The following is a 26,772-nucleotide window of genomic DNA, read 5'->3' as shown; positions in this document are numbered from 1 at the left end:
GTGCCCAGAGCAGCTGTGGCTGCCCCTGGATCCCTGGAATGTCCAAGGCCAGGTTGGACACTGGGGCTTGGAGCAGCCTGGGACAGTGGGAGGTGTTCCTGCCCATGGCAGGGGCAGAATGGGATGGGATTTAAGGTCCCTTCAACCCAAAGCATTCCAGGATTCCATGAACTCACTCTGCAGATCATTAATTACTGTGGGATGTTAACACCACTCAGAAATGGTGCACAGCCACAATTCTCACCCAGGGTGATGGAAATTGGAGCACTCACCCTGTTTGATATCCAGGCTCCTGCTGCAAAGTTGTAGGTTCAAGAGGAAGAAATGACTCCTTTTCCAAAGTCTCAGAGTGATTTTCTGCACAATTTGGCATCTTAATAATTTTACATTTTGGTCTAAACGATTTATGTTTCAGAGTTTTAAGTATTTGATATTTTAACATAAGTGATTGCTTTCTACAAATTTTCAAGACTTCTTCCATAACAGAGCACTGTCAGTTTGCACTAAGCTCCAGAGTAACTGCCTTTTTTTCATAGTCTCCACCAGAAATGGATGCAGTTGCAAAATATCCGTGGAACAATATATCTTTATCCTACTATGAGATGTGGAATACATCTCATAGTAGGATAAAACCAATTAACCCAAAGTTAATTGGGAACAAAGGGAATGACTACTTATTTAAATTCCCACCCAGCAAACCCACTCCCAGGAGTCAACCAGTGTTTTAGAAACTAACATCAATAAACACAAGTAGATTAATAGAATCCTAGAACCACAGAAGCTCAGAGCAGGAAAGAACCCACAAGGATCATTGAATTCCAGCTCCTGGCCCTGCACAGGATCACACCATGTGCCTGGAATGGTATTTCTTATGTCAGGCTCACATGGTATTCCCTGTGTGAATGCCATTGGTATTGTTCAGAGGCACTGCTAAAAGGATGGAATAATTACAGACAGGCATTCCAAAAGTTCACATAAAAGAAATGCACATTATGCACAGGAAGATGATTGAAAGCACTGTATACTCTGGGCCAAATTCCATCTGCCAAACGCTTCCAGCCACTCTCATTCCTGTGCTAGAGGAGATGGGGAGTAGCTGAGCTGGAAGTAAGTGCACCCAGGTAGCCAAATGCCTCCTCCTGCTTGCCCAGGTTGCCGTATTTAGGGCATCCATGGCTGTTGCTATAAAAGGCTGTGAGAGCAGAGGGTGGCAGGAGCAAGGAACACAAAGCCTCAGCCAGCCCAGACAACTGCCAGCACCAGCTCGTCCTTCCCAACCTTCTGAACAGAGACAAAAACACTTGGAGTGGTTCACTCCAGCTTCCAAAGTGCTCCCACACCACTACTGAAACCAAGAGGTGGAAAGACAAAGAAAAACCAGAAGGAGATTTCCTGAGGATATATTGATGAGTGTTTTATTGCCTGCAGGCTGGCTGGCTGTACTGGGCTGGCTGGGATGGGGTTAACTCCTCTCAGCTTGGATCATGCTGTGGTTTAGGTTGGTGACCAAACCAACACTGACCATGCTGACATTTCAGCTACTGCTGAGCTGTGCTGGCACAGCACTGAGGCTTTCTCTGCTCCTCAGGATCATTCACATTTGTTTTATCTCAATACAGAAGTTTTCCTTCTTTGACTCTTCTTTCCTCTTCTCCCATCCCAGGGGATGTGGGGATCAGGGAGGGAGGAGGCACTGGGTTAACCCACACCCCTGCTATGTTATCATGTGTTATCACATGTTCTCATATTTTATCCCATTATATTGTGTGTTATCATGTTATTCACATGTTATCACATGTTATAATCCATGATAATGTGTTAGCAATGTGTTACTATATCTTATCACATGTTACCATGTGTTATCATTCTATTGTAGCACTTCAGCTGTTCTTGCAGTGTCAGTGATTCAGTTTTATTTACATTTTCAGTCTGTAAGAAGCCTAGAAAGGAGGAAAGGGCCACTGAGAACTGGCATAATGGTCCCCCACATCTGACTGGTGGCTTCCCAGACATCCAGAGTTCGTGTGGGAACTGCTCAGGGAAGGTCACAGCCAGAGGAATACAGAAAGGAAACAGAAAGAGATGCTATCTCAGATTTTGTATGTACATCAGGAGCTCTTTTTTAAAGGCCATCTCAATTTAGGTAACTTCTTTTCCTCTCTCTACCTTTCCTTCCTTTTCTGCTAGGCTTTAAAACTTCTCCAGAGCACAAGAGAAATCTATTAATGGGAGAAGGTTGTAAAGGAGTTATCAAGAAAACAACTTGTGGGTTGGAACAAGCTGGCCTTTAAGGTCCTTTCCAACCCAAACCATCTTATTATTCCAATTTCAATTTTAAATCTGTTCCATTTCACACATTTGTCTTCTTTATGACCCTATTGATTTCCATGAGTTAACCTGGCTCACCACATGCCTGGACTACTCATGAACTGCAAACTGTTTTGGAGAGGAAAATCATCTCGAATTTCATGTCTTCATAATTCCAGAAACAGCAAATGCTCTGTATGTCCATACCCCCATTCATCCCTGGGATGCACAGGGCCTGTTTTTATTCTGTGCAAGTGAATGGATGCCAGCAGCACGGGGATGGTTGGGTCACAAAGCCACCATGGAATAGCCCTGGTGCCCTCCAGGCCATGCAGGATCAGTGCACACTGCCATGAACCACTCTGGGGTGCATCCCAGCAGGAGCAGGATTTGGAAGGGCACCCAGACACACCCTGGTGGATCTGTGCTGATTTAGAGCAGCTGGGGACCAGCCTGACTTTGCTAAAAGAGAGCAAATTAATGGACTAAACTTTGCACGGCTCTTTCTTTGAACTGAACAATGAATCACATCTATGGTTCCTGTGCTTTTTTTCTTGATCCTGCTGAAGCTCCCAGCCATCCAGGCCATTAGCATGAGCACCATGAGGAGCTCTGGATCCAGTGCCTCCTTCTGTGTCTGCAATCCCAGTGTGCTTTTATACTGATCCAACAGAGACTGCCTAAAGCAGCCAGAAAAGCTTTTTCTGCTACACTAGCAACAGTCTAAATCTTTTTCCAACCATAATGTCTGCATAATCTTTCCTCTGATATTTATTAAGCCCCTTGAGACATTATATAGCTTCAGCATTCCCTCCTTTTTAACTTTATGCTATTTTCATTCCTTTATATGAGCATTTTGTTTCTCCTCCTTCTCCTGCACTGCTTCCAGAAGTCCTTCCCTTATTTCATTACTGCTCCCCAGCAGCATCTTTGCAAATCCCTCAGCACCCAGAGGCTGAGTGCAAACAGAAAATGATGGATGAGAGATGAGAACTGACCTTTTCACTTTCCCATCCAGGGGGTCTCTCCAGTGTCTTTAGGCTAAACAGCCACCCACTGGTTCCATCTGAGTCACCAGCTGAACTGACCTGCTTGTAGGGCTGGTGTCCCTTTGCCCTCACACTCCTGTGGCACAAGAGGTTCTGAATGAACAAGGAAAGGCCCATTTCCTCTCAGGTTCCCTTCAGATGGGAACAAAGGATTCAAATAATTTTCCCTATGTTCTTCACTGGGAAAAGATGTATGGAGTCATCTCCAATGCATATAAAGGGAGAAATTTCAAAGTGACTCCTACTGTCATTTCAATTCTATAATTAATAACTATATGCAGAAAGGCCTTCCACACCATTTTCTCGCTGTCACAGATCCCAAATCAGACAGAGAAAAAGAATGTCCCCTGATAGGAAGTATCTATGTCCTGCTATAGCATTTCCCCTAATTTAGGTTGCATTATTGATGTACAGAACTCTGTACTTGAATAATGTAACAGTAAGGCTCTCACAGAAAGCACCAGCACTGGCTTTAATGTGTGTCTATAAAGATAAGAAAAGTGTATTTTAAAAGTCCAGCAGCTTTCAAACAATGTATTTTCAAGTTACAGGAATGCTCACCACAAGGAATTTAAAATTGAGGTGACAAGTAGGGGACAACATTTCTTCTACAATGCTAACGAGCTACTGCCTTATAAAGAGAAAAAAAAATCAACAAATCTGACATATGAACAAACATTATGAATATTCAGGAAGTTTAAGCCGCTGATTCAACGTTTTCTAGGAGTGTAGAACTTTTGCACTGATCACACAAGCCATTCTTTTTCTTCTCATCATGAGCACACTCGACTGTGGTGTCGGTGTGCTGCTGGAACATATGCGTGGAATTGCAGGGATTGTAATTCATCCAGATGGCAGGAAGCTCTGGAATTGTTACTCCTATGCTACAGATGTTTAACAATCCAACCATATGGCTCCAATAAGGCAGCCTTGTCAAAGAATACAAAAACTGCACTAGACACAGAGCCCTGTAAATGGGAATGCAGTCCTGAGGTGGGAATGTTCATATGGCTGCACTATAAATGCACACATCACACTAGGAAGCTGGCGTGGCTATTGCAATTACAGAATTTATGAAACATTATTTAAACTCCTGAAAACAAACAGGCCTCGTATTTGCATAATTTCCCCAAGTCAGCTATTAAAAGAACATTTCTCATTTGTTTTTGAAATTCATTAAAGGCATCAACCAAAGGTGAGAAGAAAAGCTGGGTAAATAAATACATGTAAATACAATAATGCCCCCAACCTCTGGCCTGAGGGAAATACCTCTGTAGGTAAAAACTGAAATTCGACCAGTGAGACCAACAATTTCTCTAGAAAAAGATTTGTCAAAGTCAGGGAGCCCTGCTGATGCTTGTGACAATTGTAATGTGGAAAGCTGAATGTTGAGAAACAATCTGAGATCAATAATATCTTGGCCAAGAAAGGAAAGCACCATGAAATGGTCAATCTATAACTCTACTGAATTTTGGCAGGTTTGAAAGACAGATAAATGGCAGCAAATCAGATTGTTAAATCATTAATCCTGTCATTATTACATCCTGTCACATTGCATAGATTTAGACATTAGAAAAAGAGAGTAAGGTAGGAGAGTGAAGAAAACACTTAAAAGCTCAACTCAATCTGTGAAGAAAAGGTGAATTCCCAACTTTTTGTTTTGTGGTTGGTGCTTTTCTGCCCAAAAGCCAGCTGGCAGTAGCTGCTGCTCAGAGTCCCATCTGCTGCCCTCTGATGTCAGGTCTCTGACCCTTTGTTCCCCACAAGAAGTGTCTCCTCTGTACAAATCTGTCGTGCAAGAATAAGATTAAAATGGACAGACCGAACAAAGCGTTGGTCTCTCAGACAAAAATGCATCCATTTAGCACACAGGGCATCTTTCCACCTGACATATTCTTAAAGGGAACTATTCAATTACCATCTTCTCACAGGCTAAAGAGCACAAAAGAACCATGTAATATTCTTTTTCCCTTTTTTTTTTTTTTTCAGCAGCAAAGTATTCAAAGCTGCTTTATCTACCACAGATACTAATCTAGGCAATATAATTTTAAAACATCCTTACAAAAACCTTGAAGGGCAGTTGAACCCTGTGGTTGTTTAAAAAAAGATTTTCTGCAGTTTATGCATTTGCTCTGCCAAAAGCTTACCTTAGCATACAAAGTACAGTAAATCATAGCTGCTCTGATTTACTGCCCAGACTGTGCTGTTTGTTTTCAGGGACAGCTCAGGGAAAAGCTCTGTCAAGTGTAAGAACATTCAGAGAAGGGGAATCGTTTTGCAAAGCTCCCACAATGGTAACAACATTTCTAAGATATCAGTAAAGGGGAAAAAAATGCAGATGTGCATTTGCAGCATTTCTCAGGAGAGATTTTTTGAATACCACTGCAACCCCAAAATATTTCAAGCCCTTTGGAGGCACAAAGACAACTTCATACCCAAAAACCGTTTAGCCTAAGTGTTAATGAGCTGACCAGTTCTATAATTTACTCAGCAACCAGTTAAATTATTGGACCTTGTGCCTGAATTCCAGATTTTATGGGGCAGCAGCACATGTAGATGCCAAAAAGGAAAAGAAGACATCAGAGAAGTGGCAGAGCAAGAAGCTCTGGATCAACATGGTTATTTAGAACTGAGGGTAGATTTTATTAGACTTAATCTTTTTAGTAAACCCCAACAGGACAAAGATAAAGCCATATATCTGACATCCTTTTAAAAGTTAGTAAATGAGAAGGGAAAAGATCAAAACAGTAGCTGAAAGCCTTCACTTCTGCTTTAAAATCCAAGAAACAGTCATTAATAGAGATTTAAACTCAGCCCTCTCTAGTCTAAACATGTCACTGTTAATTACAAAGCTATTTAACTTTTGCAAGAAATAAAGACTGCTATTAATGAAAGAAGAACCAATTAGCCTTTAATCTACACACTGTTTTTTAATCAAACTTTCTTTTGATCATCAGACTCACTGCAGGATGTATCCCTCCTCCCCATGTTGTAGTGGCTTCCATGATTGCTAATGGAATGGATTTTAAAGGGCTGGCTGAGCGGGGAGAACCCTCTCTGCAGGACTGGAGCTTCTCTCCCTGCCAGGAACAGCTCAGGAAAGTGGAATTTTGTGTCCTGACCACTCCTGGAGCAGCTGCCTTTAGAGGATTAGCACTGAATGTGTCTAGAGGAACGTGGGACAGGAGTACTGGACAGCATCATTAGGAAAAATTTTTTAAAAAAAACAAAAAAAAAACAGTTTAAAGAGAAGTAAGAAATGGGATGGAAAAAGGCAAAAGCAGAGAAGTGCCTCCAGGAATGAAAATGGAATTCACTGCTGACTGCAAAGAATGATGAATGAGAGAATTTGCTTGTTGGCACAGGAACATATTGTGGAAAAAACAAAACAAAACAAAACAAAACAAAACATAACAAATGGGATCAGGGCTTGATGTGTTACAAACAAAAGGGGTGACACGAAAGGGATCCCATTAGCAAAATATTGTGCCTCCAAACTGTTGCTTGAGGGCTCAGAGAATTGCAAGGAGGTTTTTTGTTTGGTTTTGGGTTTTTCTTTGCTGTGTGGCTACTTGTAGTAGCAAAATAATAAGTCCAAGCATCTGGAATCCATCATGATGGAGAACTTCTTCCCTGACATCATTTCCTTCTCGGCTGTTGCTGCTCCGATCTCCGGGAAGGACGGAGAGCAGATGTCCCTGAGCACACACCAGGCTGATAATGAAATACAAGAACCTGACTCCTGCACATGTAAACAGCAGAGAGAGTGTGACTATTATCTGCTCTGTGTCAAACACGGGGCTCTTGGGCTGACCAGATACCTGCTGCCTGCTCTGCATTAGCAAAATATCAGTCTATGCTGTTTCTCCACCACAGGAAGATAAAATTTGCCTGGCGGCAGCAGAACACTAATACCAACAAAAAAAACCACTTGAAAACAAATGTTAATATCCTCAAAGAATCAGAAAGTCTGGAGAGATTTATTGTTGTGACAGTATGGCAATTAAAAAAAAACAATTTAAAAATAAAAAAAAAAATCGATAGATTGCAGGGAGAAAAGTGATAATAAATATGCTCTGTGTCAGACAGGATTCTGAGTGGTGAAGTTCAAGACTGTAATAAAAGTATGTGGAACAACTGCTGATATGGTATTGACACCTGAGGTATTTGAAGGTAGGTACATACTTAACCATAGGAAGGATTCCAGCAAAGAAAATAGGTTGCAATTAATGTTTTCCAGGACTTGACTAACAGCATTTTGCACTTCAAAAGATCAAATTATTACACTTTCTATAAAATAATTCTAAGGTCTTATCTGAAAGGGCTGGTGATTTTTCACAGTCCAAACCCCCTTAATGTAACTTTGGCATAAAGGTCACTGAAAATGAGATCAGAGCCCATTCATGGTTTTCAGCTGCTCATGTATTACAATATGAGTCCAACACAGGAACTCAGATAAAAATATCAACAGAGCTAAAAAGAAATAGCTGTAAACCACAGTGCCAAGATACTTGAATTTAGCTGGATAATTTTATCATTTTCACACGTATTCCATGGCATTATAAACCTTTTAATAAAATTTGGATTCTGATGCTGATCAAAACCTCTTTGTGTTTTTCTTGTGTCATAATCTCAAAACACAAAACCTAGACAAGAGAAACCATGTCCACTCTCCTTTTGCACACATGCAGAACACTCAGAAAGCTGCAATACTGAAAACATGTGACACTAAAGTACAGAGTATTTTTAATTAACAAAGCTCTTAGGCATTGCTGAAAGATCCATTTTGGTTTTTGTCCCCTCCCATATTGACCTAAAACACTCCAGAGCTCTGTATTTATTTATACAGTGTAGTTGGGAGAAAGTTCTTCTGACATTTGAGGAGATTTAAAAAGTTAAATTGTTGACAGGAACCATTGTGAAAGAAAATGAGATTTTAACTCATTTAACTCTCGAAGTAAGGACTTTCAAAGGTAAGAGGCAGAAACTTTACACTGCTGCTTAAATTATGTGGTAGTTTATTCCTGAGTGTTTTCAGTTCCCCTAATTCCTCAAAATTGGTGAATACTTGCATTAATTACTCCCTAAAGTAAGCTCTGATTCAAGAAGGCACTAAGGTACTTCATTAACTCCTTCCCCAATGACTTCAGCCAAATTTCCCTTACTTACTTGAGATGCGCGTACCCAGAACACCCCAAAATATTCTGTACCCACAATTCTGCCAGCGATCAGCGCCAGCTGAAAGCTCAGAAAATCAACCCCAGTGCCTTTAATTTATCTACAGCTGCTCCAAAACCCACTTTGAATTGTGCCATGTGTACATACGTATGCAGTAGTCCCCGCTCTCGTAGTAGCCGGGGCAGCACTGGGAGCGTCGCCGGTACATCGTGCGCAGCCCCCTGCGATAGGCGGTCTTGTAGCTGATCCTGCACCACAAAACACAAAACCATTGGACACTATTGAAAATCAATGCCTCCTGCTGCCATGATATTTGTGTTAAATTATAGTAAGGATAGCATTCAATAATTATTTTTAAATGCATGAAAGGTTTTTGATAATAAAAGCCGCAATAAGGTAGGAATCGATACTTGTTTTGAAGCTTGAAATATGACTTGTGTTATAAACACTGTGCTCGTGACAGTCACTGGAGCTCTTCCTGGGGCAGCTGCTGTCTTAAAACATTTTCCCAGTCCTGCTGCAAGGGCAAGGAGCTTCTTCAAGAATAAATGATTTATTTTTGCACATCAGCAAGGTCAGCTCTCATCAATGGAAGGAACAGAGTCTTCTGCAGAGACCACTGTCTCATCTGCTACATAAAAACCTTCCCACAGTGGCAACTGCTCTCAATGCACAACTTGAGAAGTTCACCCCAGGTGATTTGTTCCTGCCTGCTAACCCTTCCAAGGCACTCATTCCTTGCAAAGTGCCATTATAGTCCCAGTTCAGTATTTAAAGCCTGTTTTCCCCACTACAATACAGAAGTTAAAAGGTGTTTAGCATTCTGAAGCATTCCTACGTTTATTCATAGCAAGGATATCACATTAGAAAAGTAATATTTAACTACATATTTAACAGCAAACACTTCAAAACAGCTTTGCTAGTTTATGGAAATTATCTCAATTGAACAAAATCTATTGTTCCTCGTGTTATTTAAACGGATCGAATTTACTCTGCTGCATTCCAATCTATACAATATTCCAGAAAGCTCTGCAGCCCTGTTCACTTCCAAACATTGTAACTCAGGAGTTAAAAAGCCAAGTGCCACAGTCCTGCTGGGATGGTGGGGACAGCCAGCTTGCAACTGAATGAGTGAGAGCTGAGATACAAACTGGCTTCTAAAACCCCCTTAAAAGATTGAGAATATTAGTGGATATTTATTAGGATACTTTGGAAGCAGAATGAATATAACAGCAATATCCTGCAGCCTGGGAAAAATTAACTCCTTGGTAGCAGTTTTCATTCAGTCCCAGAAATGGGCTAATCTTCATTTTACCTGATTTTCAGTGCAGATTTGGGTGCAATTCTAATTCTAACACAGGTCCATTTCTAATTATCACTAACCCTCAAATGCCTGATAATTCACAATTTAAGAGGTGCATGGACTTCCTATGGACTTTTACAAACCTGGACATGTACCAATGACTTGGAAAGCAGAATTTGCTTATGCATGGTCAGGGAATAAACACTTCCAATCCCATGGCAGGGCCAGTGGAAGGATACTTTCTCCTGGATGGCCCCATGAGGGACTGACTGTCACTGATCTCATTCAAACTTCAGGCAAAAATCTCTGTATTTCTATTCAATACCCTGGAATTCCTGTCCTAAAACACATCTTTGTGTACACATCTCTATTGGAGCACCACAAACATTTGGATAAACAAGAGGTGTGTGAGGAGATGAAAAGGCAGAAGGGAGCTCAGGCTTCTGAGGATTAGTTCTTACCTGTGCCTGGTGCACTTGAACCAGTTGAGGATGTCTGTGCATCGTGTGTAATAGATCTGGTCAAAGGGATGAGCGTAAGATTCCTGCACGGTCACGGCGTAGCTGTGAGTGGACAAGGAAGGAGGTGAGAGCCTGTTTAGGGCCACATGAAAAGCTGCAGTTCCCTGGATCTGTTGCTCATGGAACCCCAGTATGAAACATATTTATATCAACAGTCTTAGAAACTCTGGGTATCAGCAAAGAGCAGAAAAGGGCTTCCTTCAGCTAGACCTCTTCCTGAAAAGGTTGGAAAAGCTTGGCTTCATGGCTGATATAGGCATAGGATATCGCTGTGAGCAATAAACCATTCTCTTTTAGGAAAAAAACAAATATTATTAAAATTCATGAAAATTTAGAAGGTGAAAAAGTGAATGTATATGGACAAAATCTGGGCAATTTGATGAGAAATCACAGAGCTCCAATATTAGCAAGAACTGAGCAATCTTCCCAAAACACCACTTAGCCATGCAACAGGTTCTGTGTTCACTATTGATTCCCATGGTACAGGAACCCAGATCTCATGTTGGGCTCAGCCATGGCAGAGCAGTGCCCCATAGCAGGTGTGTGCACTGCTCAGGGGACTCCTCTCTCAGGGGCTGATCTGGACACAGGCTCCACTTTGTCAGATCTACAATATCTCCAGAGAACAATACACAAATCACCCCAGGCAGGTCAAGACCCAGGAGCTAGATCTCTGGGTCACTCATTATATCGATTGTCTTAATTCTGCAGCTGATTTCCCTCTCATCAGCAGGACTGCAGATGTGATTAAGCCCTGGGAGATTGCACCCACAAGCTAATACCAAGGTATTTGCTTGGAGGGGCTGACTGGTTTGAAATCGAAGATTGGGCTGTTCCTGCCCTGCTTGTTGTGTCCCTTCTAGACAAGCCAAGGTTCCCCTGGATGTTGCTTTGCCCTCTGTCACTGTTTGCTGGGTTTGACAATAATGTTTTTATTTCTGCTAATGCCAAAATATAAAATATTTACACTGCTCATTATTAATGTAAGACAGTAACACTTGCAAATCTCAATGATTATTTTACGATCCCGTTTATTATCCAGCAATAGCCCTAACAATCTTTTCCCTTTGATTTATTAACATCTAACTAACAAAGTCATCTTGGTCAGTACAACCAATCAATTTTGGTATTTAATTTTTGTTTCTCCTTGATTGGGTCTCTAGGTTGCTGACTTTCTTCAGACAAAATCAATATTTTATTCCTGTGCTCTGAATGCACTTCCAGCACGCAGACTGCAAAATCCTCTTCCTGTACGGTCTTTGCTTTGCAGTTGCATTATCTACAAAGAGTTAATTCTCTAATTAAGGCCTCAAAACATAGCCATTAAATATGATTCTATTTTTACCTTTGTTACGGGGTATATTTTGCTGAAGTGTACAGCAATTCAGATTTGTGTGGAATTGAACCAGAGAGCAGAACTGGAAATTTGGCAGGTTAAACTGAGAAGTGCAGGACCTTTAGCCTCTGCAAACAGCCCCTGTGTGAGTGTGAGCCCCATCAAAGGCTGTGGGTTTCTCTGTGCTCACAGGAACTGGCCTGCTCAGATCTACTTTTAGGACCAGGACACTGGAACAATAGAGAGAACAAGAAATTCCAGGGCCTTTCATGTTCAGTTCACTTTTGTTCACTCTTTGATGTCGACACGAATTTGGCAGGAAGAGCCCCAAAGTTCAGGCTAGACAAAACCAGCCTGGATGTTACAGCAGGAAGGGCTTCAAACTTTCTTACTGGACAACAAGCAGAAAAATGCAGGCCAGAACAAGGCCAGGATTTCTGTGGGTCTCTCCATGATAAATGCAAACACTTCAGTGCACTCCTGTCGCTCAGAATCTAGAGGAGCTTCCCAAAGGGCACAGGAGGATCTGGCCAATAGCTGTAGCCTTGGGATGAACCAAACCCCCAAGGCACTCAGAAGTACTATTTCTTAAAGTAAATCTGTGCTCTTTTCTGAGATGTGGTGGTATTTAGCAAATTATGGCTCTCAGCTTGCCTTGTAAATGTAAAAAAATCTGAGATGGATGGTAAAAGAATAAAAACTGGCAGGTTACACATTACCTTTCCCAGTGACTACAAACATTTGGATCATCTGGATTTAGGGACAGAGTAGTTTTCAGCAGAAAAGTCAGAATAAGCCCTCTCAGAATCCACTGGAACAGCACATGTGCCACCATTGTTGTACCTAGATAAAGAGAAGAAAGTAGAGCCATTAAAGACAATTTTGAAGAAAATATCTTTCCAGGCCTTTTCCTCCTTACTTTTGTGCAAATCCAAATACTGGGGAGCTATTCAGAAACTGAAATACTTGAAAAAGCAATCAGCTAAGCAGTAAAATGCTTTAAAAGTTCAAATCCATTCTAAAAGGAATTTATACATTTAAATCTAATAAAAGCAATGAATTTGATGATTAAGCCACCCAAGATATTGATAGACCCAATGATTCTTCCAAAGAACATTTCTGATACTGATTATTTTTATGATAGGCTGTCTGTACTGACAAATAAATCACTGAGGTATTAAAGCAATCTATTCTTCCATCAACCTACAGGCGAGAGGGAGAATACCCAAATGCCCCCTTTGATTTATTTAAATGGGGTTTACAGGTGTCAGTATGGGCTGGATGTGAGACTCGTGCTTATTGCATGATGGAAGGAAAATCAATGCACTCCTCAAGCCTTGGATGGGAAAGCACTGAGAATTACAGAGGTCAGAGCATTGGGGCACGTTACACAGAACACTGAACATGAAATATAATATTTGAACTCAAGTTGGAAAGAGATTGTACAAAATTCACTGGGTGTGGTCTCTTCATCACCTTCCTGTTCATCTGTTACATGTACTGACTTACACCTGCTTGGGGCTTTGAAACCAAAGTTTGGTGTTGGCCTAGAAGTCTCCAATGACACCAGTCAAAAATTCAAAAATTCAAAATAGATAGAAAATAAAATTGCTTTTTTGGTAACAGCATTAGAGGTGTTAATCTGTAAAACATTAAGTCAGGAAAAAGTATTTTTAAATATCCATTTCAGGCATTTACACGGACACATAATTCACCATTCAAATCAGAAGTCCTAGAAATTATTCCTGGCAACAAGATTGCCCTAAAAATAGATTGAATCTTCATATGATCATCAAAAAACCACATGGCTCATTGCCTCAGGGTCCGGAACAGCAAAGGGATGTTAAGAGGTTTGCTCTGCAGGGCCCTGATATACAGCCCAGCATAAAGAAGACATCACAAAGCAGAATGAAGAGCCAGGAAATCTGCTCAGAAATTGCCTCCTGACCCAAAGCCTTCTTAGCCAGTTCAAGGACACCCATTGCCTTTAGTGGATTCAAGTCAAAATCCCAATGGGAGCAATATCTCATCTTTTAAATTATTCCTAGAGTGCTGCTAAACCCAAAGATAGGTCTTGTGCCATGTAAGTCTTATTAATGTTAATTAACATGATTTAATGCTAATGTTCCCCATGAAATGGGTTTAAGTCAAGGAGTGACCATTTTTTACCTGTGGGCTTTTCCAAAGTCCCACAGCAACAATGCAAAAGCTTAGTCTGGAAATCCAGAGGGCTGACGAGGCAAGGAGGTATTTATGGAAAAGCCACAGCCTATCCTTGTCCTGGGCACTGCTTCTCCATGGAGGAAAAGTGTCTGGAAGGGCTGAGCTGCCAAAAGTCCCAATGTTCAAACAGTGAGAGCTGTGGGAGAGCAGAGCTGCTCCTTCCCTGAGCACAGCATGGACAATGGATGTGAACAACCCAAGGGTGAGGCTCCACAAGCTGGCAGCCCTTTAACACAGATCCCTCCCAAAAACATCTTTAACTGTGCCAGCAGCACTGCAATCATGCCAAAGCACAGGGGACAAGTGTTTCTTGTATTTCCAGGTTGTGATTTACCCTCCTTCTTCATACTCTGCACTTTTGGTACAGGGCTGAGCAAAAGGGGCTAAAGGAAAGCTCCTTCTGATGAACAGATGTGGGCAAAGCAGGAGCAGGGCAAAGCTGCTCCAGGAAATGCAAATCTTCAGAGAGGGCTTAAATCTAAACATAGTTCTGTGCTCAGCTTGTTAACTCCTGGAGAACATCAACAGCCTGGCTCTGTACTACATTAATTACAGGCAGAAAGGCAGCCTGACTTTAAACCAGTCATTTATTGCCTATATTTACCTTCCATCGGTTATCAGAAACTGAAAGGTAAATAATAATGAATTCAAGGTAGAAATCAAACTTCTCCCCGACTCCAATTTCTTCTCTTTTGGTACCAACTGAAGCCAGTGCCCTTGAGTTCAGGAGAAAGCAAACTTTCAAGAAAGATTTGCTTAGAATACACAAGATGCTAAGAAAGAGGCTCTTAAGATCACTCATTCTTGCTGAAAATTACCCATTCTTTATATTGAATTTTATATATCCTTTATATTAAAGTACTCCTTACAAAATAAAAATAAATGAGAATAGAGCCCTGTTGCCTCACTCACTCTAAAGGGAATGAGGTCTAAAGCAGCCCCATATTTGAATTCTGTAGTTCTCAGAGACCTCAATTTGTTCTTAAGAAAATGGTGCCTCAGTTTAGTTTTTAAACCAAACAAATGTCAGAGAATTATTTATAAGCCCTAATAGCACCCAGAATATTTTTTTGCAGTGTATTAGAAAGAGGTTCCGAATTGTTTTCTGAACTTTTATTGCTAAAGCTCTGTTATTATCTGTTTGTGAGGGAGCTGCTTTGTGTCATTAATTTCCTAACTTTGTAAGTCAGATCGAAGATCAGAACCATCCCACTCCCCAAATCTGGCAGAACCTCATTCATCTCAAGTGTCTTTTTTTGTAACACACATGAAATATTTCACTTTGATCACTGCTAATAGAAAAGCCCTCACACCAAAATGGAATGGTTGCTATTACAGGAGTCAGAATAAAACTCTAAAAATAGAAGCACACATATTAAAAACCAATATCAAAAAAGAATCCAGTAATGACATCTAATACTGGGCTTTCAGCTTTCACTGCTCACCACAGCACATAGAAAATTTCTGCCTCCAATTCAGTGTTTGGGACACATTCTCCAAGGAGGAAGCACCAGCCTTGAGGGGGACAATGCCTGTAACTTCATTAAATCTACAGCCAAATTATTCAAACATTTCTAGTGTCTGCCACTCTCCCAGGACAGCAGCCTGGGGGGCTAAACACCGAAATAAATGACACAAAGGTTGTCTGTGCAATGCCCACATGGACACTTTTTGTCTCTCCAGGCCTGATTTTTCTTTTCAGAAGTGAAAGAAGCTAATTTAGGTAAAATTTGGCAAGAGTCTTTCAATCCAAGGGACAACTGGGTGGTTCTTCACAGGTGTCTCACTGTTAATTATAACTGATTAGGTATCTGCTGCTCCTTAGGCCATTTTCTCCTATCTTCCTCCTTTTCCAAAAATTTCAGTATTTCACCTACAGTATTGATACAAGTCAGTGGTTCCATCACAAAAGGAAAGAAAGTTCCAAATCTTAGCTATAGAAGAACTAGTAGGTGGCAAGTCATTAAATTATTTGTTTGTGGAGTCTCTTTACAAAAAACCTTCTTTGAGAAAACTGTACTGGGGTTTGCAAAGAGACCTCGAGATGCAGATGATCCTTTAAACTTCATGGACATCAGGGTGTGGAAAAAGCAGGTCTGATAATCTCCTGTATCAGCAGTACCCCTGAGGGTAGGACCTACCTGCAAAGATCTCAAAGAATCCTTGCTGGGTGAAATAAATATCCTAGAAAGCTTTTCCTAGATGTTGAGGACTCAGTTTTGGTAATATTCTTGTGAAAAAAAAGACCAGTGTGTACTTTAAGTGGCCGAGGGAAAAAAAAAAGAAACCCAAAACTACAGGTTCAATTTCTCCTCTGCTTCCTTGGCTGACAGGCTAGAAAATCTAACTAAAAATGACCATTAGAGACTTTCCTGTTCAGGGCCAGAAGTGCTGAAACATTTCATTTTGACATCTCTGTCATAAAATATTTCATAACATGATTTTGACATGAAATTCAAACAGTTTCCAGTCCATGACAGATTTCTAAACTGAATGTTTTTCTCTCAATTTGGGATGAAGTGAGCTCTAAACCAAGCACAAAAAAAGAAAAACAACCTAATTTTGTGTCTAGCTGTAAGCAGAGATGTCTTTCACTAGCACACACCATTCTTAAATGCTTATCTACTTTGGAAGATCATAAAGTCTAAATGTTTATTCAGTTAACCTAGGCTGAATTTTCCCCACGAATTTCCGAGTGACGCATTTAGCAAAGAGCCATTTTAAAAAATCTTACCTTAAAGTGCTAAAAACTCCCAGTGGATCTTTTTTTTTACAGATCCCCAGCTCATGGAGACACAGGGCACATCAACAGGAGAGTGAAAGAAAGCTCTTGGGAAGGGGCTTGGCCCTGTGAGCGATCAGGAAAAACAGAAAACTGGGTCAGAGGAAATGTGTTTGGGGGTGTGGAAACAAATCAAGGCAGAAATGAGACAAAACTTTTGAAATAATTAGATAACAGAACATAATTTTGCTATTTCAAACCAATCCCAGTATCCTGCTTTCAGCCAAGAGCAGGGAACTCAGAAAGAGTGGAAGAACACCAGGGATGTGACACGTCCCTCTTACACCCTCCCAGCCTCCAGAAATTTGTTTCCTATCATTTCCTACCTAATTTTGTTCCAATATAGACTTTTCCTTCTTTAATATCCTAACAACAAAGACCAGTTTCTTTCAGGAAGTTTGATGCAAGCCCTTGCAAAAAACCTTTTGGAAATCCAACTGCACCTTCTTGATGCACACGTTTACTTTGAAGAGCTTTCACAGGTTAAGAAGGCTTTACAAAGCCACGTTGATTCTTCAAAAATGTATTGTATACATCAAGATAAATAATTCTGTTCTTAACTCTAGTTTCTACCAAACAGGAAAATGAGGTGTGCCAAAATGAAAATGGATCCTAGTATTTGTGTGGGAGCCATCGAGGAAAATGCAAGAGAGTGGTTGAGCCAGGAAACAAAAAGTTGGATTTCACTGGGGAAGCATTAAAGTGACGGAGTGTTTGCTGATTACACTATTTTAGTCTCTAAGTAGTAGCAAGCTTCCAACAAGCTGCCCTTGGTGGCATTCCTTCTTCTCATCCCATCTGAAATTTTCATGATAGTTTAGGCAAGGGATCATTTAAACACACACTTCATTTGGCTCCACATCAGATTTTGTTCGAAACAAGCTGTTATGAAAGCTAAATGAGGCCATGAGTTTCAAAACTGATCAGGGCTTTTTGGATGCCTCCATTTATGATTAATAACTTGAGATACCATGAAAGGACTGGATAATTTGCAGAGCTCAGGATACCTGCTCAGAACAGCTTGTTTGAATGTGGGCAGTCAAAGAACAAATCCATTCAACCTCACCAGTCACCTCTAAAAGTTGTTGTCATGACCAACAGAAATATTGCCAGTGACAGGTTGTGGTTTTGTTTGTTTTTTAATGAAAATTTAAAGCTGTTTTAAAACAGATAAACACTTCCAGGAAGGATCAGGTACTGAATACAAAAGCACTGACAATGTGATTCTTATCATCTGAGCACAGAGAAATTCAAGTGATGGAAGAAGCAGCAGAAACAGCAGAAACAGCAGACTGTGCCCTGAGCTGCCGTGTTCCCTCTGCTGACACCTTGCACAATTAATGCAGGAGACAGGAGACAAGAATTAACAAGTAATTAACATGACTTGGGAAATGAAAGAATAAATGCAAAAGTCTGAGATTTTTCACAGTTTACAGGGAAATCCTGCATCTTGTGTCCTGTGTGCTCAGTCTCCACAGCCACCACCTCTGCTACATCATCCTGTGAAGTGGGTGCTGTTCAGTACTAACAAAGGAAGCAATTCCATTTCCAAGATCTCATTTTAGAGGCTCTATTTTAAAGCCTGAATAAACACACCAGGGTCATAATCACTGCAGTGCCCTCATGACTCTCCCTGATACTCTCTGAGCCACAGTTGCTTGGTTTTCCAAGACTGGGCTGGGAGACTGATTTCAACAGGATCTGAACATCCAAAACTCTTAAATTGCTTTAAATTTCTAATCTCTAGAATACATCAGTGTGAGTTGTGCTTATTAGAGAGAACATTGTTACAGTTCCAGGGATAACTTATGAAGTCTGCAGATCTGCTTCAGTGCTAACGCTTTTCTGAGCTGACTTCTGGAGTCATCAGGAGCTTGGCCACAGCTAAGTGAGAATAAATAATGAAGTAAGTGCTGCTTAATCTATCAAATGTTATTTTTGGAAGCTCAAGATTGTTCCTTCAGTGCTCTCAGAGGAAAACTGGGTCAAAATACCACAGAGATGTGTCAGAGGCAAGGAATCTGGGCAATTACTTCAGTTATGGCTAATGAAATATGTTTATCAAGACAAAGGCTGGTGGATGTGTCTGGGCCTCTGTTTAAATCACGCTGGCAAAGATTTCAGGCCTGACACTGGCTTAGCAGAGTGGGCTGGGCTGAGGTGGCCCAAATTCACCCCAAGTTCTGCATCCAGTGTTTTCCATCTGAGCCCACACACAGCACCAGGCTCCAGAACTTCAGGTGGAATTGCAAGAACATGCAAGTTCTCAAAGCCTCAATATCTTCCCTGAGGAAGAGGACTGGCCAACCTGCCAGGTGCTTTGAAAATAAGCTTGTTACAAACTGAAAAGTGTTAATACACTGAAGCAACAATGTGCAAACATGTTTGGCATTCCCCATCCACTCCCTGAGATTATCATCAGCATACAAAGAGGTGCAGACTGGATTTTGTCAATTCTTACACAAACTCCATGAACACTTGTGCAAAGCACAACTACTCATCCAAAAAGCTATTATTCACTACAGTGCTAAACTTTTTCTTCTTAAATAATTGAACAGTTAATCAATAGTCCAACAGAAATATAATGAAAATATTGCATTAACAACACCTAAAAACACTGCTGAACCAGTGCCCAAATCCACATAATTGCTGGCTTCTTTTCAGAAAGGTCAGCTTGGAAAAAGATTTTCTGTGATTTTCTGCCCATAATTTTGTACTTGGATACTCGACTACCAGTGTAAAACTGGAAGCCAGCCCTTTGAACATTTGGCCCTTGAAGTTACCAATCCAAACTCAAGCCCACTGAGATGTTTGTGTTCCTGCTAGTGCCTGAGTTGTCCTTCCAAGCCCTGCCAGCCAGGACAGGGGCTGATGTTGCACTTTTCTGCCAAAAGCAGCTCAGTGCTGGAAGGCTACGAAGGCAAAACCCTGAAGGACCCTGAAGGATTTCACCCCAGACATTGTCCTGCAGGCTGGGAGACCCTCCTGGGGCAGCTTTCTGTGATCCCTCCCCATTAAAACATGGGAAACAAGGAAAGTCAGGAGGAGGCACTTTGTGTCTTTGGCTGCTCCCTTCACCTGAGAGCTGTGGCAGGGATGGCCAGGAAGGAGCCAGGCTTGGTGTCCTCTCCACTGCTCCCACAACTCTCAATTAGTGGAATGTTAAAGCTGCTGGAATCTGTGTGGGGAGTGACACTAGCTCCTGATTGAACAGTGTATTTATACCCCCCTTCCCCTTTTCAGAGATGCCTCCACAGACATTCCATCAGGAGAGAAAGTGGCTGGCGCTCATCAAAGATCTCATCTCTGAGAAGCCAAATGAGCTTGAATTGAGCTCACACCCAGCCACCCACCCAAGCCATGTGCAAGATGAAAAACAATTCCAGCATATGCTTCCTTAGACACTTAGAGCAACAAAGGCCTCCAATCCCCAGAACACCCAGCATAAATAAAGCAACCCGAGTGTTACAGCCATGCCCAGATGAGGAATAATGTTTCTAAATATTTAGTTTAAAAACCTCAACTATTTATTCTAACAGACTTTTTTACAGCATTTAAAGAGTGCTCATGAAGTTGATGTGAAAATGAGAGTAACAGGCAATAAAAGAAAAGGATGTTCAATAGACACACCATGAAATAAATTAACTGTGATTTGTGAAAGTGCTGTGAAAGTCAGAAAAACAAAAAGTTTGAAAATGCAAAATATCCTTTACGGTTATATATTTTTTAAAATTACTTCTATTTGTCAAGAACAGTTGACCCTTTCTTTTTGTCTTCATTTATCTCAGAAGAAAATAAAATGAAACAAACAGCAAAAAAGTCCCAAGTACAGAGAACAGCTGAGCCAGGGACAAATTAAGTAACACAGATTGATGGCTGTTGATCTACAGCAGTACCATCACATCCCAATGCTACAGCTCATATTTCATTTAAAGACCCATCTCTCCTTTTCCAGAAACAGTGCAGTATTTATGGGAGAAGGCTGATTTGCAAGCCTTGGAGCTGCACTGAGAATCCAGATTCAGTTTTTCCAGTTTGGCTTTAAAGTTGGTGAATTCCTTTTGAGGTACCAATACAACTAAAATGAAACCAAACACTGGAATAAAATGAACACTGAAACTAAACATGTATTTTTAAAAATGCTACAGACAGCAAAAAGCTTTTTATCTTCAGTATCTTCACCATGCAGAAAGAAAATGTTTCCTACCTCTGCATCTCCACCTTTACTGACCCCACTGGTCCAACAGCACATTATCCTGGGGCTTTTCCCAGAGCTTTATCTTCCCTGGCATTCCCTATTAGAGCATCATGCAGGTTTCCTCCTCCTGCATTTCATTCCCCTCTCTGCCTCTTGAAACCTTAATCTAAGAGTTTTTAATTTCATAGCTATTAAAGGCATTGATATCCCAGACAGAGCATAACTTTTCCTGTGGATGTCTGGTAAGTATAAGATAAACGTTCAATCAATTTTTAGATTTCTAATGGCTTAAGAATTAGAGTGGCCACATAAAAACTGCCAATTTTACTTGAAATACAAGAGGTTTCCTCAGAAGCTGCTATAATCCTTTGTGCTTTCCTGTGTTTCTTACAGACACATCTGTAACACTGTCAATACTGCAGAATTGATATTTGGTTCAATCAAAGCCTCAAGTTAGAGGTCCACAAAATCCATCTGGTTTTCAGAGCATGCACAAACCTGCCTGAGTTACTGGTTACTCAGGTGCCTGGCTACAAACTGCCAGATTCAGGAATCTGACATGGAAAAAGGCTGAACAGATGTGTTCTCTGCTAGGACACAACGCTGAGGCCATGGAGAAGGTGTGGAGATCTCTGCAATCGCTGCTGGATTCCCCTGTGAACCAGGCAAGAGGACTGCTGGGCATCAAAGGCTGGATCTGAGCTGGGGAAAATCTCTGCAAGAAGCAAAATATCTCTGTAATCCAGACTTAAACTTGGATCTCTCAACCACCCAGCACTGAGGGTGGGTCCTTGGGCTGCACCACCACAGAGGCCCCTGATCAGTCTCAGCACAGTGGCTGCAGCTTCACTGAGAGGGGTCTCAGGGGGTTGAGATGGACAAGAACAGTGGCTGCAAATGCTGTCTGCTAACAGCCAGGTCCTACAGCTCCGTGGCTGCTTTCTCCTGTGTGCAGAGCAGAGAAACAGACACTCTGCCCAAAAGTCCCAGCAGATCAAAAGAGTCCTCCAGAATATCCTCACCTTTCCGGGAACCATCACAGACCCTGTTAGAGCAGGAGCTGCAGAGATAAACGAGAACATGACCCCAGCTTTATTTAATTTTACATCACTATGCAAAGCTCTCGACTCTGCTGTCTCCATGACCTACTTTATCTATTGTTTATTTTTTTTCTTTTTCTTTTTCCAGGAAACTCTTCATTAGGGATAAAAGCACCTGGCTTACAGTAACAGGGCACTGTGAAAAATGTTTGTCAAAAAAGTCAAGGGAAGAACAGTCATAAACACATCAGAAAGAGCAAACCTACAGAGAACTGTAGGATTGCAAGGGGTATCTTAGGTAGAAGAAAGGCAAAGAAGATGCACAGGATGAAGTCTCTACTGGTGTAAATGGCTGAAGTCCATTGAGTTCACTGTGCCAGTTTTAATCTGGGGAGGATTTGGATGTGCCAGCTCAGTCCAATGCAGATGGCTCTGGAGCTACTCAGGTTAGAGCCAGTGTCTGTTTTCTGGCAGGGAAATGGGAGCTGGGAAAACCACTATGAACAAAACCAGACCTGAACAACTGGTGTGTGCAACTGCCTTGGCTTCCTCTTCCTTCTCTTCCTAAATTTGACACTAAAAACTTATTTAACTGCTTTGAGAAAAAAGGTTAATGAAAATTATAGAAGAGAGAGTTTATGGGGAAATTTTAGGACTTCATTTCCTTCATTTTCAGATGTACTAATTAAATTTTTTCCTACCAGGTAAGGCAAGCACAGTTTTCTCTCTGTGTTCTTTTCACATCATGCATGTACCATCTGCTGAGTCTTCTTTCTGAGTCCTTTCCAGAGCTTGTTCTCAGCTCCACTGCTCTCAGATGACCAAGGACAACACTTCATAACCAGTCCTTTATCAATCTCCCTGCAGAGGCCAAAAAATCAGAGCTTAAAAGTTGCTTATATATCTTTGAACTTAGTGTGAAGTTGAACACAGCTCACTATGTGTTGAGGTTCTCTGAGCAAACACCCTCATCCTGCTAAACAAAACCAAACCCAAGTTCTCCTCTCCACAAAGCAGGCACAGAAGGTGCTGGCTGGCAGCAAACAAAGGAGCTCCCCATTTCCCCTCAAACACCACCTTCAGCTAAAAAAAAATCACAAGCCTTGAGACTTCTGGTTTTGTTAGCACCACACTTGTGGTAAAGTTGTAAGTGTGAGCTGATGCTGATCTCCCTTGCAGAGCACAGCAGCAATGAAGGGTTTCTGAGCTCCCCATGGATTATTCCCCTCCTTCCACCTGCTCCAGTTCTTTATCTACATGTTATAAGTTCTCTTTCCCTCTTCAGCCATTTTTTCTGACCATCACCTTCTAGGTGTTGTTATCTCACACACTGCTGTCCAAAACACCTCTGGAGAATTCCACTTAGGATTGAATGGGAACTTCTTCCCAGATCAACAGCCACTTGCCACATCCCCTTCACAAAACTCACTACAAACAATTGTATCTCTATTTATTTAAAGTTCAACCCAACTCACTCAGTCTCCAAGGGAACCTGTGCAGTTTCTATGCTCTTAGTTATGAATTCCAGCACCTGCTGGGGCTCCAGGAGTGCCATGAGCTGCAGGGTAAAGGGTCAAGATTGTTTAATTCAGTGATCCCTCCTTTGCCACAGAACAAACAAGTTTTTTCTATGCATGAAAATGTTTGAGTGGAAGCAGGACAGGTGATTGGGAACTCTCTTCTGGCCACTCATTAGAATCGCAGCAGCCTGCACACCACTCTTGTATCTTATCCCCTCTTCCCCCTCCTACCTTCTTCCATGGCATTGCTTCCTTCTCATGGGATTCCTTTCCTCAGATATGGAGAAGCTAAACTCCAGCTCATCTCCTCCTAACCCAACTCTTTCCATCATTTTCTGCTGCTATAGCTGGGCCACACAAAGCTGGAGATATTCAAAGGATGTGTGTGAGCCAGAAAAATCACTGTCCAATTAAAAAACTGCCACAGGGGTAAACAGAAAAACACAACACCAAAATACCTAAATAAATAATTGATTCCTTTTATTATTTTTATCATTACTACTACTTATTATTATTACTTATTAGTAATTTTTATTATATATTTTATTATTTATTTATAACCTGGGCTATTCAAACAACTCCCAAACTGCTCCTTACACTGATTTTTGAGAAAATGTCCTGTAAAAACACCTTGAAATATCCTTTGGATTTTCTATCAAGCAGAAAAGATGCCAGAGTGTGTCCTCCTCATCTGCTGAGGAATGAAACCCCTCATGCTCTGCCAAAGCAGACTGAGGCACAAACAGATATGGGGATAGGACGTGATTTGCTCATCTGTTTATTTGTTTAAGCTTGGAGCTCACCCACCAGCCCAGACATGCATTTCTCAGCCTGTTTCAATTCTTTGATTTGCTAACTAGGAAGTCAAACAGAAGGTGGGAGTAGGAAGGAGTAGGTGGGAACCAGAGCAGTCAGAAGTTTTTAGAATGTTATTCTAAGGCCTTAAAAATCTGAAAATTGGAAGCTGATTTAAAAAAAATTACAGTTAACTTCTTATTTTTCAGATTTTTTTTTTTTTTTAGGATAATGACTCTGACCAAGATTTTTATCTGTAAGTTACTCCTTTGAAGGATTTAGTCAAAATCCTCAAACCTTTAACACCTCAATGAAAACAGGCACAGAAAGGCCAGCTGGAGTCTGGATCGTGTTCTAGCTCTAAAAGATTTTCAAACTTCACAATCTAAACAAAATATTTACTAGTAATATCACACCTTATTATCATGAATTGAGAGTAAATTGAAATTTCATGCAACTGAATAGGCTAATCACATACACAGACATACTTTAGAATCTAGGCTTTTCATGTTCTTAAGTATAAGCAATTAAGGGTAAGAGTTAATGTTTCATAATTATGTCATTGATCTCAATTCCTTTTCATTTTCCTATGAAAGCACTAAACTTACATAAGACACATCTGAGGTTGCTCCTGTTGCTCAGATCCACATTTGTTCTTATCAAATATTCACCTCGTGGCTTGGTTTGGGTTTGTTGGGGTTTTTTTCAGTTTTTGCCTTCACATGAAATTAAAATTTGGAAAGTCTGAATGTATCATTAACTTTGAAAAAAGTACTAAAAACTCATTTAAAAAAATAAAAAGTCACAGGGAGCTATGGGAAATTCTGTCTTAGGCTGGCCTACTAATTAAAATCAGCTATGCCACATTATTTCCACTGTTCAAAAGTATCCGCCTACAGATCTAAAATCTTTTCTGAATGATTAAAATCAGGAGTAAAAAACCCCAAATCTCTTTCCTCTTTCATGTGGAGCCACACAGAACACACTTTTGCAGCTTTCAGAGTCCATTAAAACATCACCTTTGAAAACAGATGCACAAGCAGGCCCAGGAGTGATTTATGCGAGCGGGAGGCTCAGAACTGCCAGCCACTCCTCATGTTCAAAGCACCCCCAGCAGGCTCAGCAAAGTCCACTTTGGATCACTTGTAATGAGGATTCTTCAGACCAGAAAATCAATAATATAATTAGTAAATGGTATGTTATTTCTCAGAATCTTGCCGCAACTTATCCGCCTTTGATCAAGCCGAGTTGACTGCTAATGACGTTTAATATTAATTAATGAAAATGCATGTGATAAAAAGTTCTTTGGAGAACTATCTAATTATGGGCCATAAAGAAATGAAGTCTGTAATAACTGCAATTTATGTTTAGATCAATGACTATTGTTTAGGCCACTCTGAGAAGACATTGGGGTTATGAGTTATCTTTAGCTCCGCCTTCCTGCCTGACAGAGCCACTCAGAGCAGATGAGCCACGTCATTAATGAGTTTTGTCTCATTTACAATACCAAGGGCTGCAGCTAAATCCTTCCTCAGCACCTACAGAATATTTGATGAAATTCACTTCTCTTTTGACAATGGATGATTGACAGCAAACCATCACGACTGAAGGTACTGACAAAATAAATAACTGTGGAGATTAAGCAGGATTTCAAAGGAATGACTGCAATCCTTAGGGAACAACGATTACAGAAAGACAAAGTATTTCATTAACTCATAGAAATGCAGCACTTTGCCACCTCTCACTTTGACTGCCTGAGACCCCAGCTATTGAGAAACATTTACATTTAAAAATATTCCAATTTGATGTAACATGTCTAAGTAACTTCTCATGATTGTCAGGCACAGGAGAAAGGCAAAGAGAAATTTTTCATTATTATGAAACACTGTGGGATTCACCAGAAACATCATACTTGCTTTAATAAATCTGGTTCTAAACTAGAAAGGGAGGGTGGAATATATACACTGTGTTAACACCATAGGACAGATTCTATGGTTAATATGTCACATCAGTTAGGTCCAATTTCCCAAGACATTTTGGCTTTGGAGATAAATATATATAAATTGGGAAATATATATATCCTAATGCTCTTGCTTTATATCAGCCATGTAGAGCAACTGACTCTGGGTTTGGTGAGATTATTCCAATCCCATGAACTGAGTACACACCTGATTTACAGCAGCCTTTTCCAATGCAGGTGAGTAAAAAAGGAAAAGCTGTCATATGATCTTGCTCTTCTCTCTAATAACCATACAGAGAAGTATAATAATACTCAGAAATTGTCAATATTCTTACAGCAGCTTCATTAATTCCACATCGGACAGTCCCTGTAGTTCACTGGCACTCTCTTGTCAGTGTGAATGGGGAACACTGAATTCAGAAGTAAACCAAGGTTTTCAATTATCTGAATTCCTGGGGAAAAAAAAATATAATCTTTCTTCATCTCTCCCAGTATGGTTTATTTTGAAAGACAACGTGTGAAATCGCTGAGAGCAGAACATTGGCTAAATAGGTGCCACT

The 26,772-nt window shown here is 40.8% G+C and overlaps 1 protein-coding gene across 43 annotated transcripts in view; it reads right to left on the bottom strand.

The window, feature by feature from the left end:
* Window positions 1-26,772, bottom strand: part of MEGF11 (multiple EGF like domains 11) — a 255,052-nt gene that overhangs the window by 180,143 nt on the left and 48,137 nt on the right. For 11 of the 43 annotated variants that reach the window (XR_015275704.1, XR_015275709.1, XR_015275717.1 and 8 more), the window contains 9 exons: window positions 26,421-26,664; window positions 24,861-24,968; window positions 23,689-23,875; window positions 23,413-23,495; window positions 22,639-22,798; window positions 16,652-16,765; window positions 12,414-12,537; window positions 10,299-10,400; window positions 8,682-8,782 (listed from right to left, as the gene is read on the bottom strand). Coding sequence is in view for 26 of the 43 variants with exons in the window: in XM_086848748.1 (XP_086704874.1) it covers window positions 8,682-8,782; window positions 10,299-10,400; window positions 12,414-12,529 (319 nt within the window). In the remaining 17 variants the exon portion in view is untranslated. Of the gene's footprint in view, window positions 1-8,681; window positions 8,783-10,298; window positions 10,401-12,413; window positions 12,538-16,651; window positions 16,766-22,638; window positions 22,799-23,412; window positions 23,496-23,688; window positions 23,876-24,860; window positions 24,969-26,420; window positions 26,665-26,772 lie in introns of those variants that run through there. The other 32 variants (XR_015275703.1, XM_086848754.1, XM_086848737.1 and 29 more) reach the window with 13 other exon arrangements.

This window comes from Cyanistes caeruleus, chromosome 13 (assembly GCF_971803275.1).
Source record: "Cyanistes caeruleus chromosome 13, bCyaCae1.hap1.1, whole genome shotgun sequence".
In the NCBI taxonomy this organism is placed as follows: Eukaryota; Metazoa; Chordata; class Aves; order Passeriformes; family Paridae; genus Cyanistes; species Cyanistes caeruleus.
Note: the sequence above shows the minus strand (reverse complement) of the source record. Positions and strands in the feature narration are given on the sequence as shown.